We start from the raw sequence: 16,033 nt of genomic DNA, 5'->3' as shown, positions 1-16,033 counted from the left end.
AACAGACCGCGATGATCACTTGCCCTCTTCAAGTACCTCGGCAAATCTATTTAGAAACCAGGCGGCTTCAGCAGAATGCAACTTCCCAAAATGATATGATCCTCACGTCCGAGGAAAACCTATATCTAATATCTCATTTGATTCCGAGAAGCGAACATTGACAGCGCGAAAGGCTTCGCCTGGAAACAAGACGAGACCGCCAAAGATGACCTCGAATACTCTTCGCTTTACTCGCAGCATTGCCCTCTTTGCAGCTTTGGCGCAACCTTTGCTCGCCAAAGTCTTTTATCTTGACTGCGGGTCGACTACATCAGGCGATGGAAGCGAATCGCGTCCCTTTTCAACCCTCATCATTGCCAATCACGCTGTTTTGTGTCCTGGGGACTCACTGAAAATCAAGTCAGGGACGATTTGTGCCGGGACACTATCACCAAGGGGCAGTGGCACCAAGGAGAGCCCTATTACCTTGACGAATTATGGAGATGGACCGCTACCGATAATCAATGGCTCCGGAGTGGCCGAAGCAGTGAGCTTAACGAATCAAGATCACTGGGAGATCTCAAATATTGCAATTATCAACCCTGCGTATTCAGTGGCTTGGAGGCGTGGCATTGTGGGGACCTCAAGTGATGGAACAGCTCACCATGGCCTTTATATCCACGACATTACTGTCTACAATGTTGCCGGACAGACAAACAAAGCGACGCAATCTGACGCATTTATTGCTTCTGGCGGCATCCTCGTGAATGGCACCGAGAACGCCAGTCGCTATGACGACGTGCAAATCTATAACAATACCATCTACGATTGTGGCGGTGGCGGTATCAAAGTTCGCGTCGGCCAAATGGACAACCGCGGCAAGGGTACACACGTTTGGGGTAACAACGTATCGCACGTTGGTGGCGATGGTGTCGTTGTCTCGTATGGCGAATCATCCATAATCGAGCAGAATACAGCTGGGTTCCTTGGTCACGGCAAATACCCATGGACTGGGGGAAACTTCGCAGGCATTTGGGTGCTGGGATGTCAAGACGCAGTCATGCGGTTCAACGTCGTTCACGATTCCCTCATGTCACAGATCGACAGCGAGGCATTTGACTGTGACTGGGGAAACGAAGGCACGTGTACGGTCGAATACAACTACAGCCATGACAATGCAGGTGGAATATTCCTAAATTGCGATGGTTGTGGAACTCCCGGCGGTGCACGACAGATTGTTCGATACAATGTATTCCAAAGCGACTGCCGAGTGTATAGCAATGGCGATAACGTGCAGTTGGACTTTTATAACAACGTCGTCTACTGTCCACACAAGGATTTCGAAATCGCAGTCCCACCTCACACAAATATGTCGAACAATATTTGGGTCGGAACTGCAAACTCGACTCTGCCGAAAGGAGACGGGATTGAATGGAACGCAAACTTGTTCCAGACAGTGCCAAAACCAATGGATACTGCCGGTAGCACGGGAGACCCTCAATTTATAAGTCCCGACACGGGTCAGAATACTCTCGACTCAGTGAGTGGTTATAGGCTAAAGTCTGGGAGTCCTGCATTGCGCCTGGGTGTTGTAATCGCCGATAATGGAGGTCGGGACTTTTTGGAATAACCAGGTCTCGCAATTGAAGCGACCGAATACCGGCGCCTATAATGGCAAAGGACTGTAATCAAGAGCAGACTGGCATACTAACACAGTATGCAAAATTTCATTTGTATCAGATCATCAGTCAAAGTCCATGAACTCCTTAGTAAATATGCATAACGCCATGCCAAGCCTTATCCATCCGATTTGGTCGTAATAATCTCATGAACCGTAATTCTTAAGCATCATTGCTAGTGTGTATCTCCGTCGTGTTTCCAATACAATTTCCAAGCCACCATCGGGTAAGGTCTTGCAATAGCGACTCGCCTTTCTCTCTCAGATCGAATAATCTGGTCTTGCGTACGACAAGCTTGCTCCCGTCAAAGTATGCTTCCAAGACACGAATATGCCATGGCGCCATGATAGAAACGAGCATAATTTTGAATGGACAGTCGTCAGTAATGGCTTTGTCTTGCTGGATTTTCATTGCTGCTGGTGAAATCTCACTTACTGTAGCCGTCAAGTGAGGACGATAGTACCTCCAGAATTCCCGGGGCTCTCATAATCTGAATGGTTGCTTTGACCTCTTCCCGACTAGCTGGTCGTCTCCCATGACTGTGCTCAATATTATACCTTTGACATGCGGCAATGGAGGGTTTGGGTTTTCTTGCGGACGGCGCCGTTCCAAAGGGTATCACTGCAAGTCCACCAGATAACACGATGCAGAACTGAGTCAAGTGTCTGGAAGCGACTTGACAATCCGCCCGAAGATCTCCAAAAGTCCTATGATGAAATTTAGGATCAAATTTTGAGCCTGGAAGATATCGACAAGGACTTTGTGAAGCGTGCCTTTAAATGGGTTATGGCGACGACCGAGCCCTTGAACAGCACGAGCCTTTGTCCTAGGACTTTCCGGTATCGATATGTTTATCCCATGTGGAATCGAGATTGCGTTTATTTTGTACATATTAACCTCCATTTATATGAGCACAATAATGCGAAGAATCGATTCATTGAACAGAATTAACAAGCAACAGTTTGTGGTAGGGCCTAGGTCGTTGGCCAGATAAATCGGAGAAAATGGCTCGGATTTGAGGATGAAGAATGGCCGGGCATACATTTCGGCTGTAGACGGGAAAATGAAAGACGGAAAAAAGGAGTAATTGCGGCGAAACCATCAGAAAAGGTAACACAAAAAGCGAAAGAAAAGAGAAGGAGAATTAATCAAGGAAATTTTTAAGGGAAAAAAAGAACACGAAAAAGAATCTCCGATAGGGGGAATCGAACCCCCGGCTGCCGTGTGAGAGACGGCGATGTTAGCCACTACACCATATCGGACCACTACGGTGGAGCCTATTCCGGTTTAGTTTTTATTGTCTGAGTTTAGCGTCGTGTGTCCCTGTCCCTACGCACGCCAGCGCGTGCGTGTATCACTTCGCGCTCTCCTTCCCCTCCCCATCCAACAGCCCCCAAAATCCGTTGCCTTCTGTTGCCTTTTCATCCCTGCTCTTGCAGCTACTCTACGCGCCCTCTTTGCCAATCGATTTCACAGCCCCCGAATTTCGTTTTCTTTTCTTCCCTGCTCTTTGCAGTTGAGGCATTTTTGCTATTGATCGGGGTCTCCGAACTGTAAGCCTCGCCATCTCATCGTTCCAGACGCTGTGCAAAACGCATTTCGGAATGTCCATATCATCACATAATCCAGGGTATTTGCCGTTCACTACATCTCCTGAGCTGCTTGCCCATTCCTCATCGGTTTTGGGCAATTAAAGCTGTCACGTATCAGCTCGGGATATGGGTAGTTAACTACGTCACAATTTCTACATCAGTTAGGAAAAAATCATTCTCAAAACGTAAGCATATGCGTCCGTGTTTCTGCCTCTGAGTACGCCTTGTTGTCACTGGACCCCTGTGAGTGACATGAACGATTGGTTGAGACCGGAAGAAAGACGCACCAGGTACTATAGCAGATCTAAGACGTGGCCCGCAGGAACGGTTATCAGGCTGAAGGCAGAGAAATGGCGGTTTTACCTAATCTGGCACGCCAGCGGTTCAGGGTGTAGAGGATATTTCAGTGGTAAAAAATAATGTGGCACCAAGGCGTCTAAGTTCACTGGTTAAAAGGCTGCAGAGCACAGTAAATAAGGACACTTACGCCAAATAACCAAAGAAGTATAAATGGTAATTCTTAGCCACCGTAATACTATGTGGCTGGCGTGTGGCTTAAACTCGGTCAGTGGTCGGGTATGGGTGAGCACCGTTTCTCGCCTGACACCTTAGCCCACTTAAGTATTCACCTCCCATAGCTAGAGAATGCATCTAGCTCTTAGCAAAGGGTATAAACATCTCATAGCACCACACAAGCAAATCAAACCCATCACACAACACAAAGTGGCACTCATCCGCGACCCCTATTTCTAGAAACACTTCTCAAAATCCGTCCACCAAGACAACGAAGCCAAAACTACAAGCCAACTCAATCTTAAACAAGCAACAGAAAAGTACATGCCCTCTTCCCCGTCCTTACCACGTCAATAACTAACATGACCCCTGTCCCAGACACCCAGACTCCTAGCTCGAACATGAATGCCAGAAACAGTGATGCTCGCTGATCTGTGGCTTTATCATCATCTTCTGTATCATTCTTCTCGTCACAGGAGGTGTTATTATCTGGTGGCTTAGCAAGCATAATTAATTACACCCGCCGAAGCCATGAATTATTTTGAGGGCTAAAAAGAAGCCTCACGATATGGGAAACAAGTGAAAGGAATTATTTTGACTGAGCTCATTTTAACTGACGCAATACGTTTTAACGAGCGCATTCAAAGAAATTGAAAGAATAAAAAAGGTAAAATAACGACGCGCTGTATCTAAACTGTTTCTAAATTACTAGAGAAAAAGCGGAAGGAGAGGAAAAGAAAGGCAGGGGGTAAACGCAAAATATGAAAGTACAAGGAAAAAAGTTGAAAAGAGGAGCCAAGAACAATTGTCAGCAGCATCACGAAATCCAAAAATCACGCTTATTTGCTAGATCCACGCGCACTAAAAGGGATATTTTCATCACGGTGGCGCATCTCGGGGGCTGGCTGGCGGATGAGGGACTCGCCTATAGCAACTCCAATCGGGGGGATGACGAGCGCGGTTGAAAGACTTGCCCACGTCTGCCAAGTCATCCGAGCCAAGACGAGGACTGACCTGTCCGTTTTGAAGGCATCGATAAGTTTGATTTTGAATGGCTCTGGGAGCTCGTTGATCATCTTCAGAAACTCAGTGATGGCATTCTCCTCAGGACCGGTCAGTATCAACTTAACCACGACATTTTGTTGTTCAGTGCGGTTCGGGGGAACAGGCCGGGGAATACGGGATGGCGAGGTCGCTTGAGCCTTGTGTGGGTTGATCCTGAGTACGATAGGTCGCGTTCCCCCATACTGGATAATGCGCGGTGTGGGGGAGTCTCTAGTTGTGTGGGCTCTTAATTGCTCGAATAAAACGTCAGGCCGGATAGCGGTCTCTGAGTATTTAGCTACCCGTTCAATCTTGCCGCAGAGTCGCTGAGTCAATGTCACTCGAGACTGACGGGAGCGCGCCCTTTCGTTGGGTCCACACGCGGCCAAGATCTGTGTAGTCTGTTTCAATCCGGTTGGGGGAACCTTGAGGCCGGAAAAACAGCAATCAAGGATACCAAATATATCAACGTATTCGTCCATGAGTGTATGTCGCAGCTTCTCCCACTCGATAACCTTGTCACTCTTGGTCGATGTAAATACCAGTTGGGATTTTCTTAACTCCTTATTCCACACAATGTCGGCGTGACCGATATACGCGAATATCATCAAGGTTTGATCCGGGTTGTGAGCGATATGCACGTTCACAAATTTGTTTGAGATGAAGTTATTGGCGATGACAGACGGATTGACGGTACTGTCCACCTCCAAAATCTCCGCAGAAATGCTAAAGACGTCCAGGAGCGTTTTCTGCAGTCGGTTCGCATCTTTGTTTGCCCCGGTATCGTCGTCAGACCACAAAAGGATCATCGCCGTGATGCACGCGTATCCAATCTCTCGTTGGCGGATTGTATTTTCTAGAGCTTCCCTGAGTTCTGGGAGTGGGATTCGGGACGCTTTCACTGGCGATCCTGCGGGCGTAGGCGAAGTGGGGGATGTCGGGGTGGGGGATGTCGATGCCGGCCGGATTGGGAGGCTGCTGGAATTTTTCGGCGAAACCATTTTTCTGGGCAGGGCGACTGGTCCTAATCAGCGGGTTAAGTGACGACGTGAAGGTTCAAGATAGAGATCGAGTGGCGGTTGTCACCATATAGACAGAGACGAGGATGTGGGAGAATGCAGGAAGATTGGAGCAGATCGTGAGGGTGGGAGCCCCTTCCGGTAAAAGTAGAGAGGTCTTGCAGAATTTCGAGATATTTGGTGGATCCGGTGCCAGGCGGCAGATGAAACTCGAACCCTAGAGATTCAGAAATGATGTTGTGGAGGACTGGTCACTCGATGGTAAAAGGTGGGCTAGTAGGTAGGTGCTACTACTTGGTAGGTACAAGAAGACCGCGGGTATAAAAGGCACTAAGCCTAATTGGGAAATCGATAATATGTAGACGACTATTGTTGAGATATCAATTCCCGTAACCGCTTAGGTGACCGCCCTTATACACTACCAGGCACGAATTTTATAACCGAGGCGTGAGCGTCATTTCCGATTGTATTAAAATCGCGCTTTGGCCGGTATACCAATCTGTAGATGCTGTTGTTGATCTGAAATATAAGGCTTAGACCACAAAAATTCATTGCACACAGTTCCACGCCCCCTTCCGAGGTCATACATAGATCTTCATAACTTTGTACCTTTGCATATTTCTAGCCTGGCTCCAGTCTACCCAAAGTGTGTAGTACATCCTTTTTGTCATACCCCATGAAAAATCCGACAAAAGTATTCATCTAGAAAATGATTGTACAAGAGCTAGAGATGTATTGACTCTAGGCACTGGAATAAAAGCAGGAAATAAAATATTTTTTCAATTCGAACTTCCTAAAATTTCAGGATCATTATATGAAAGAAGGGCTTGCGGTTGGCATTTGAACCTCAGAAAGGGTAACTTTGTTCCTGACCTTACGTGTTCTCCACCTAAACCTCAGGCCCGTGCATTTCCCAATAGTCTCGCACCCCCTCTCCGGTAAGACATTGTTCTAGCCTGTTTGTAAGAACAACTGTGTGCATCTCTCTGCTCTATTTTTAGCCCTCGGGCCAGAGTGGACCACTAGAAATAGATCACACCTAGCCGATTCTGCTATTGGAACCTAAGAGGAATAACGCTCCTAGGCTAACATATTCTTGCCCAGAGCCCAGGGGGGCTATCTCAAGGATTGCTTGCAGTGTCCCTATGTTTAGTATCAGGGATACACAGAGCACTAGTTGTATAGAGACCAGAAGAGTCGTCTAAGTCGGCCCTGGGAGCTTTGCTGGTATTGGGACAGTTCCCAGAGAAACTGTACAGGATATAGATACGGCATACACGCTGAACAGAGGATACACACGCACAAAATTTATCTGGTTCCTCTTAAAACAGGGAAGTTATCATTCTTTTGCTTCCTCACGCTGAATCTTATATCTAGAGTCGATTATGGCTTTCTTTAAATTTAATATCAAATGAGGTCAGGATATATGTTGCAGATCTTATGCCTTATCAGATGGAGCTGTTGGAGGTGACGCACATGACTGAGCAAGCATGCTGGCTGCCCCACTTACAGCTAGTAGGTCATCTTCCCAATATGTTATTATTGCTGTGATATATGCATAACTAACTTCTCGGACATTGATGGCTTTTTTGAACTGTCTCTTTCAGCTTCGGGAGTGGGACCTTTGATGACCCTGAGGATGAGGTGGATAATGCTGGTGTGGACGGCGGATTTGAGGTTTCTCGCTTCTTCAGACTTGTCTGCTTGGAGGTCGCCGACATCTTGTCGGGTGGATGATGAAAGAGATGATAGTTTGGACAACGAAGATGGTTCTGAGTGGTTTAAAAGACGATGGCGGGGTGTCTTCGCTTGTTCGTGGCAAAGAAAACCTAGAAAGGAGAGTCAGTGTTCAAGAAGATTTGTGGTGACGGTGGGAGTCCATTTGATACCTTTTTAGTAGAGAGGTAAGTGGAGGATTTTCGAGATATCTGGCGGATACCTAGAGTTAGAGTTCAAGGCTTTAGAGTTCAAAAATTGTGAGACGGAAGGCTTTGAGACAGTAGAAGAAGGCATAGTGCGAGGTACCTTGGGGTAGTTGGTAGATTGCAGGTACGGGAGGGCACACTAAGCCTAACCGGGAAGATACCACTACTATACAAGATCGGTACTAACTTAGGGGTCCAGGTCTTAGATGAAAGCGTTCCAGTCAATCTTCTTCGTTGAACATGAAAATACCGAGGCAAAGAAGTGGGAAGCCCAGCTCCATTTAAATAATATACATCTATCCCCAAGGTCGCCTTGAAACACTTTGGGCAACCACATGTTATCGATTTGACGCTCCTGATTAGGGCAGATATAAGATCCGCATACTTGCTGTGCACCCAGGTGGAGCCCCAGCGCCAAAACCATGGGCCGCACCAAATCAGGCCAAAAATCCGTGAAGTGGGAAAGCGTCGATTTTTTATTCTTATGCGCACCGAAACTCGTCGCCATTCCACCGTCATCTACATTTACACCATATCGGACCACTATGATGAAGCCTATTCGGGTTTAGTTCTTATTGACTTGGTATAGCGCCATGTGTCCCTAGGCACGTCTGCGCGTGCGTGTATCACTACGCGCCCTCCTTTCCCTCTAATCCAACTGCCCCCAAAATCCGTTGCCTTCTGTTGCCTTCTCATCCCTGCTCCTGCAGCGGTTCTACGAGCCCTCTTCGCCTATCAATTCCATAGCCCCCAAATTTCTTTGTTTCCTTTCCCCTGCTCTCTGTATTTATGGCATTTTTGCTATTGATTAGGGCTTAATGAGAGAGTATTTGCTCGACCATCGACCGGTCCGGAATAACTATTGATCCGCACTTTCGCATTTGGATGGTCCGTTGAGCAGCACATTCCCCTCGACCCACTTGCACAGCTGCGCCACCAGCTTACCCACCTTACTCTTTACGGTTCCCTTCTTTCTCATCGAGAGGTTGTCAGAAGTACTATACTATTGCCGCCCTCACCTATATCCTGCCCCCACCTCGCCATGGAATCTGCGGATGATGCCGCCGGCAACCACCGCCGCCCTCTACCTGAACTCAAGGCCGCCTTGCAAGCAACTGCGAACGCCCGTGGAACTGCATATAACTCTAGGGAGGCCGTTATTTTCTATTTTGAAAATGACAACACTGGAGCCAAGAGTGATGCAAATTCGCTGGTCTGGTGCCTCGAAGATGTTTTCGGCATCCACACGACTGTGATCGAGTTAAAAGCAAACGACCAAATGCCTGGACTTACTCTAGCATCGACTGTTACTGATATCGTCATGAAAATCAAGTCACCTCCTAAGCGTCTACGGTCCTTGCTTATCCTCGCATATGCTGGGCATGGAGAGCTTGATCCTACTACTGGCTTTGTTAAACTCATTGCTGGCGTCGGCCGACAAAATATCCAATGGTCGTATCTCCACAGTTCTTTCTTCAGTGATACCAACTATATGTTTAGTAACATCGACACCCTTGGTATTCTAGATTGTTGTTATGCAGGAGCAACCCGTGATAAGGGCCAGAGGTCATCCCAAGTCCTTTCAGCTTGTGGCAGAGATGAAAAAGCTCGCTCGCGATCTGATGGAGTACGATCATTTTCACAGCGTCTCTTCCGTGCAGCAAGAAACCTAAGCAAAACAGAAACGTCATATATCACTATTGAAATGCTCGTTGCTGAAGTCAACCGGGAGAAACCAGATGGCGCTCCTGAAGCAAAGCTGACCAACCATGGGGGAACATCACCAATCTCGCTTCCCCTGAAGGATACCCAGACTACGCCACACCAACGCCCAACGCCCAACACACTCGGTATAGACGCTACAACGGAGAGCATTCTAGTTGAGCTGACGATACCAGGTGCACATTCCCAAGTTCTCGAAGAATTTAAGGACGTTATAGCCGCGTTACCGGCCCAATTCCAGGTTGAAATCGTGGACGCCTATCAATCGCGATCAGTACTGCTCTTGCTCCGTATGTCCGAAGTGACATACTGGCGATTGTCTGCCGGGGTTGACTTCCATTTAATCGGTAGGATTTCTGGCCCATCGCTGATTAAACCACTGGCAGGTAAGTATTGTTAAAGACTGACCGAGAGCTGACTTCACTGAGACTAATTATTTATAGATATCCGTCCTCAGCGTCTTGGGGCTAAAGAGAATGTGCGCCCCGGCCCAAGTAAAGAAGGGGCGTAATGCAGTTTCATTAGGCACTGGAAAGGGGGTTGAGGAACTATTTTTACTTATCCAATATTGCTTTGCTTAAAGCGACACCACATTGCGAGAGCACTACCCTATGAAACACTACAGAGGGGTTTCGAGATTGCGCTCACTCTTTGCGCCCGATGAAGGGATTTGCATTGATTCACATCCGGTTTTTTTTTTTTTTTTTCAACAAATGCCCTTAAATTGCTGCTGGTAGTTATGTTACGGACCCTGCCACACGAGGGGCCGCAGCCTACAGATGGGCCACCGAGAGCCAATCATTCCCAGACAGCTCACGCACAGCTACAGATCACGTGAGAAACGCAGGAATCGGCGTCACTTTTACCCGCACCGATATTACGCCATAAGTACCGGGTTAGAAATTCAACCCATGAGTGGGTCAATTCACGTGACCTTTCTAACCACGCTCAGCTATGCGCCCGATTCCCTCATGTAGCTCCCTTTTTTCTCCTTCCTCAGACTCGTTTTCTTCGTTGAATGGAACACTCTGCTCTGCATCGCGTGGCCTGAGTAGTTTTCGTAACATTAAAACGAGTCTCACCTTTTTTTTCTTTCTTTCTGTACATCGGCGAGCCAAGCTATGTTAAGGTACCCCACCGATCGACCGAACCGAACCGAACGAATGAACAAACAAACTAAGATGGCCTCTCGACGACAGAAGCGACCCTTTTCGGAAATTCCCGATCCGAACACCCCAGAGAACGCGCTAAAACGCCCGCTGTCGAGAGTGAAGACAACCCTAACTAAGCTTAGCCTTAAATAATAGAAGTGACAGCAGACCAATGATGATGGCTAACTCCCCTGATGTCTTCCTGGATAAAGCAGCTTACAGGCATTTTTCTTGACTAGATTGCCCGATCTCTGGTATCTAATAGGAACAAATATATTAAAAAGAACAGCTAATTCTTCCTATATATAATAAGGGTGCTAGTAATGAATAGACCTTTCCCTTGCCGCAGGTCGCCCTCATTTTTGTGGGCAGAGAGAGGGTCAGTAGCTCCTGCCTGCAGGCCCTAATTCCTCTTTAAAATCCGAATCTTAAAAACAAAATACTTAAAAATATAGCTAACTATAGTCTATATATATTTATGCAATCCCAGGACTCTGCATATTTATCATATTTATCGGCCCTCAAAATGCCTAAAGGGCCACCCTCAGAGGGCGGCCAAAAGACCCACCCAGCCCGCCACCCGAAAAAACAAGGGCGGACGACCGGCCCTCAGAGGCGGCCTGCACGCAAGGGCGAGGTCTAGATCTAGCTTTAATTTATTTATAGACACCCTTCTTAATATAGAAGGGTATTTAAAGTAAGAGTCTAGATCTAAAGTCGACTGCGTGTTAATGCCCTGAAACGAACGAAGTGAGAGGAAGGGGAAACGGATGCACGTGACACGAACTATATATTTTCGCGACTCAACAGACTGCCAAAGGTCCATACAAAATCGTGGCGAAAATGGACCGAAATCGCGATGATTGGCTCGCCGTGCTTCGGTATCATTGGACGAAGGCTTGAGTGCTATTGGACAAAGGCTTCCAATGATATTGGACGCATGCTTCCAGTGATATTGGACGCATGCTTCCATTGATATTGGACGCACGCTTCCAGTGATATTGGACAATAATTATACCGGAAACGACTCTAGTTTTCCGTTCTTTGTCCAATCCGCTCCCCTGCTGGCGTTTTTGTAGCTTTTCAGTGTTGTTGCTCACTCTGACTCCATCTGCACCATTGGGTTTTTGCTGCTATTTTCGTTTCGGGGATGGCGTTCGCGCTAAAATCACTGAAAGGATTCTTATTGGGTTCGGCTTCGCGTTTCCGGAACTTTAACACGTGCTAGCACCCATGCAGCCCCCTTTCGTCGTGGACCTCGTATCCTTGTGATGGGGACCGTTGTCTACGTTCTTGGCCCAACATTGTCGACATCATCACTCTCTTTTAGTGAAGATATTCTGGCATTATTATTGGTGTTGTGATCATGCGCTCTGCACTTTTACTTTCCCAAGCCTTCTCGCTCGCTATATACGATCAAATCTCTCCGTGTGGCTTGGAAATAATACTGTAAAGTTTTCCGTTTCATTGCATTGCCAATCTTGTATCAATTTGATATCCAGACACTAGATGTTTTTTACACATATATTTCATATCTCTGTGAAAGTCTTGAATGCCACTTCTTCTTGTCCATCACCCTTCGGCCTTGCACTATCTCGGTCTTTATTTCCTCCCAGATCGTTGCCCTTATGCCGTCTCAGGTTAACTCGCCCGCTATTCTTCACTTGAGGGACTTCATAGACAGCGTGGGACCCGACCCATCTCGGCCCAGCCAGGGACTTGCTCTACAAATTGAGGCGTCCTTACATCTTCCTTTCCAACCGGATCTCTACTCAGACGATGTTGAATTGAATGAGCTTCCGACTACCATACATTTCTTTGCCTCGCCGCGTAACCCTCAATCTTACGAACCCAACAAATTCATCTATGCTTGGGGCTCGTTCTTAACCTGTGTCGACCCGGAAGGGTCTCTACGTTTGATTTTACACGCCCATGAGGTTGACTGGTGAGATCCCGTATCACAACGCCACCCTTGCCTCCCCACCGCAGAAGGTTTCCTTAGCCATCCTGGTGACCATTCTGATCCTCATGCATACAATATGCACTGCCCAGAGGCCGCTCTCCCTACAGTTAGCTTACTGGGAATAGTCCGAGGCGGAGGGGGGCAGTTGAACAATGGGTCTAATCTATTGCATTACGACCTCGAGGCTAATGTCTATGACGTCTCCAACAAAGCGTCCGTGACATTTACGGTTTCTATTTACTTCAGAAACGGAAACCGTTGGACGAATTTTCCTGTCCTTGCTGCGCAGTCTCGCGTATTTATCGCTGGACGCATTTTCGGTATTACTACGAACACGCCTCGGCTCGCAATTGGCGTGGATGATGTTTATTTCATTCCGAATCTCGGCTCCATTACGACTGCCCCCGTGACTCCTGCCTCATCAGCGGAAAAGCAGAACAAAGCAGACAGATGGAACAGTCGCGCCAGCCCACTGACACCGATGAAGAGGCCTCAGAGGCTAATATCCGTCTCTGATTCCCATGGCCTAGACGAAGGTCAGCAGACTGCTCAACCTTCACTTACTTCAGCCACCACTCCATCCAGTGACGCACATGTTCCCATACAAACTGAGCACCCCAATGGGCAATTCAGCAGGGATGCAACTGTTGAGCACCTGACTCCCCCGGAAAATAATTCATCAGCAGACACAATTCTCAGTGGCCATCGGCCCCAGAGGAGTCGTAAATTCTCGAAGACCAATTAAAGATCATGATACTCAGAATGGCCGGTATCCGGTATCAAAGGTTCTAAGTTCGTTTCTTACTTTTCACGTCTTTTTCCTTCGTGGCCACGGTCATAATCCACATGCCGAGTACGTGTTGTTCGGCACAAGCTTATTTCTCAGTCTCGAAAGTAAAAATTACACTTTATTTCCTAATAACTAACCCTTTCCGTTACGTCATAGTTGAGGATGAATCGAATGATTCTACACCGTCAATTACAACTTCGTCAGCGTCAATCTTTGGTGGCTAAGGCAGTATATTCGCGCTATGACTCATCCACAAGAACTGCAAGGTACTGTAGGAGAGGAAGCCTGCACGTATAAAGTTGGCGACACTGCTCCTGTGAGCTTATTCGACAATTATAAATGGCGAGGGAAAAATCTGGCCACTCTCACGTTTTTTGAATATTGCATGCTAGTACGAATGAGAGATAAACAAGGCGCGGCCACCACCGACCTCGATTTCGACGCGGCACATCCGAGATACACCACACACGTACAGCATCTCGCTCAAAAACCTGCTCACGTGGCTACTGTTACATTCAAGGGACAGCTAACTCAGTTCCAAGAAGCCGAAGATGCCATTTCTGGAGGACATCCCGCAACAGAAGCCATTCTGAATGATGTCGCCCAGATCCTATTGGGCCTGTTTGTTCCATGGCATGATTTATCTGCGATCTTGAGCCAGTTTACATCTCAAGAAAACATATACTCCATAGTGTGGACCATTGCGCAACCAACCCTCGCACCGCATAATCGAGAATTCGCTGCGAATATTGAGCTTCTTCGCAAGTCTAAAGAAGACTGCCAGGCAGATGCGAAGTTACGTGCATGGACTCATCTGGACGACGATTTTTTTGACCGACAGATTGTTGATCTCGACCAAGGAAGTTTCGATTCTGATAGTGATGAGCACGATGACGACTTCCAGGCTCAGAGTGAGAACTTTACCGCAGAGACTCTGATCGCCGCCTACCACACAATCAGACAAGTCTGGAGCCGAGAGTCAACTATCACAGCGCACCGAATCCCTGCATTAGCCCGCGGAACAACACCAGGGCGGAATATCCAACACTTCAACCCGCGACCAATTACCATTCCCACTTCCTCTGCCAATGATATCTTGGGTGTCAGATTTCTTCCACCTTCCGTACTACAATGCTGGGAACGTCGTCTCAAATGCCTTGCGAGCACGAAAGACAATGCTTCCATCGCTGAACAGCAGAACTCGTCCTTCCAGCTAGATGATTTCGACCAAGATATTGGAGATGGCTTCCTACAACCTATGCTAGTAGACTCGGACGTGTTCCACTCTCTACAGGATCGTCGATTTCAGCTTGGTGAGAATCCAACAGCCGCCTCTCTGGTATCTTCAGTTGGTCAAGATATTCCTCTCAACAGCAAGCAACGATTGATCGTGCAAAAAATATTAGCCGAAGCTTTGGCATGCGCAGACCATCCATATGACTCTTCTCGACGGAAGCAACTCCTACTCTGCATCACAGGAGAAGGCGGCACAGGGAAATCGCAGATTCCCAAGGCCATTGTCGCCGCCATGGACCTCCTTGGTCGCAAGGATGAGATTATGCTGATGGCCCCGACAGGAGCTGCTGCAGACACCATCGGTGGGAATACGTATCATACATCTCTGGGCATCTCTATCAATCGCCTGCAGAAGAGCTCAATGGGCTCCCGTGTCAGAAGTCTCTGGGCACACAAGACCATTATGTTCATCGACGAAATGAGCATGATGGACTTGACCATGCTCAGTGTGGTTAACAACCATTGCAGGATTGCTCGTTCACTGGACAGGTCCTCCACTGAACTTTTTGGGGGACTACCCGTGGTCATTCTCATGGGAGACTTCTTCCAATTCCCTCCAGTGCGAGGTCCCGCTCTGTGGAAGGAACCAAGAGACGGCAACGATGAAGATGTGAACGGCCAAATGATTTGGCATCAATTCAAACAAGTCATCATCTTGGACGAACAAATGAGACAATCAGAAGACCCTTCCTTCCATAGCCTTCTCACGCGAGCGCGGCGAGCAGCTCTCACACAACGAGATGTAGATCGACTCAATTCCAAAGCCATCAGTTCACTTCTAGAGCCTCGGTTGGAATGTGCCACTGCCATAACCAAGCTAAACTCCATTCGACATCTGATAAATCGCACCCAGATAGAGCATTTTGCAATCACCAGATCTCAGCCCATTTGTGTCTTTCCTGCCGAGCACAGCCGTATCAAAACCAAAAACGCCACCAAAACGCGGCTACGGGCCGAAGACCTGCTCCAGCAACCTGACCAAGGGACAAAGATCCCATTCCCTGGTCTCTTTCTCTATACCCGAAACATGCCAGCCGTGATACTGACCAATATTTGTTCCCGTATTGGCCAAGTGAATGGCGCGTTGGGAACGGTGGTGGGTGTAGTACTAGACCCGACAGGCAAGTCGTCTTTCTCCCGAAAATAGTTTGCGCTGACCCAAATTTTCCAATCAGCACAATTATTTGAACTCAACAACCTATACATGTTTTGCACCAAACCGCCCGCATGTCTTTTGTTGAGATTGAACCGACCGCAATCCGCCGAATTCGACAACCTTGAGTTTTCGGTAATGCCTGTTTTCCCATTAGAACGATCTATCTCCTTCAAAGGCTTCTCTGTACGAAGAAAACAAGTACCC

At 47.6% G+C, this 16,033-nt stretch overlaps 4 protein-coding genes across 4 annotated transcripts; 3 read left to right on the top strand and 1 right to left on the bottom strand.

Annotated features, from left to right (window-relative positions):
* Positions 1–205: 205 nt before the first annotated feature.
* On the top strand, positions 206–1,609 carry N7532_005847 (right-handed parallel beta-helix repeat-containing protein; the record flags this gene model as incomplete). Its single annotated transcript, XM_056618341.1, has 1 exon — positions 206–1,609. One exon carries the CDS (start codon positions 206–208, stop codon positions 1,607–1,609), a length of 1,404 nt encoding a protein of 467 aa, XP_056474500.1.
* A 2,993-nt stretch (positions 1,610–4,602) lies between these two features.
* On the bottom strand, positions 4,603–5,808 carry N7532_005846 (uncharacterized protein; the record flags this gene model as incomplete). Its single annotated transcript, XM_056618340.1, has 1 exon — positions 4,603–5,808. The coding sequence occupies one exon, from the start codon at positions 5,806–5,808 to the stop codon at positions 4,603–4,605; it is 1,206 nt and encodes a 401-aa protein (XP_056474499.1).
* Positions 5,809–8,793: 2,985 nt separating this feature from the next.
* On the top strand, positions 8,794–9,984 carry N7532_005845 (uncharacterized protein; the record flags this gene model as incomplete). Its single annotated transcript, XM_056618339.1, has 2 exons — positions 8,794–9,859; positions 9,917–9,984. 2 exons carry the CDS (start codon positions 8,794–8,796, stop codon positions 9,982–9,984), a joined length of 1,134 nt encoding a protein of 377 aa, XP_056474498.1.
* A 3,790-nt stretch (positions 9,985–13,774) lies between these two features.
* Positions 13,775–15,820, top strand: N7532_005844 (uncharacterized protein; the record flags this gene model as incomplete). Its single annotated transcript, XM_056618338.1, has 1 exon — positions 13,775–15,820. The coding sequence occupies one exon, from the start codon at positions 13,775–13,777 to the stop codon at positions 15,818–15,820; it is 2,046 nt and encodes a 681-aa protein (XP_056474497.1).
* Between the last annotated feature and the right edge of the window lie 213 nt (positions 15,821–16,033).

The sequence above is a fragment of the Penicillium argentinense genome, assembly GCF_028826775.1.
Source record: "Penicillium argentinense strain IBT 30761 chromosome Unknown utg000005l_segment0_segment0, whole genome shotgun sequence".
Lineage (NCBI taxonomy): Eukaryota > Fungi > Ascomycota > Eurotiomycetes > Eurotiales > Aspergillaceae > Penicillium > Penicillium argentinense.
This window is presented reverse-complemented; position numbering and strand designations above follow the sequence as displayed.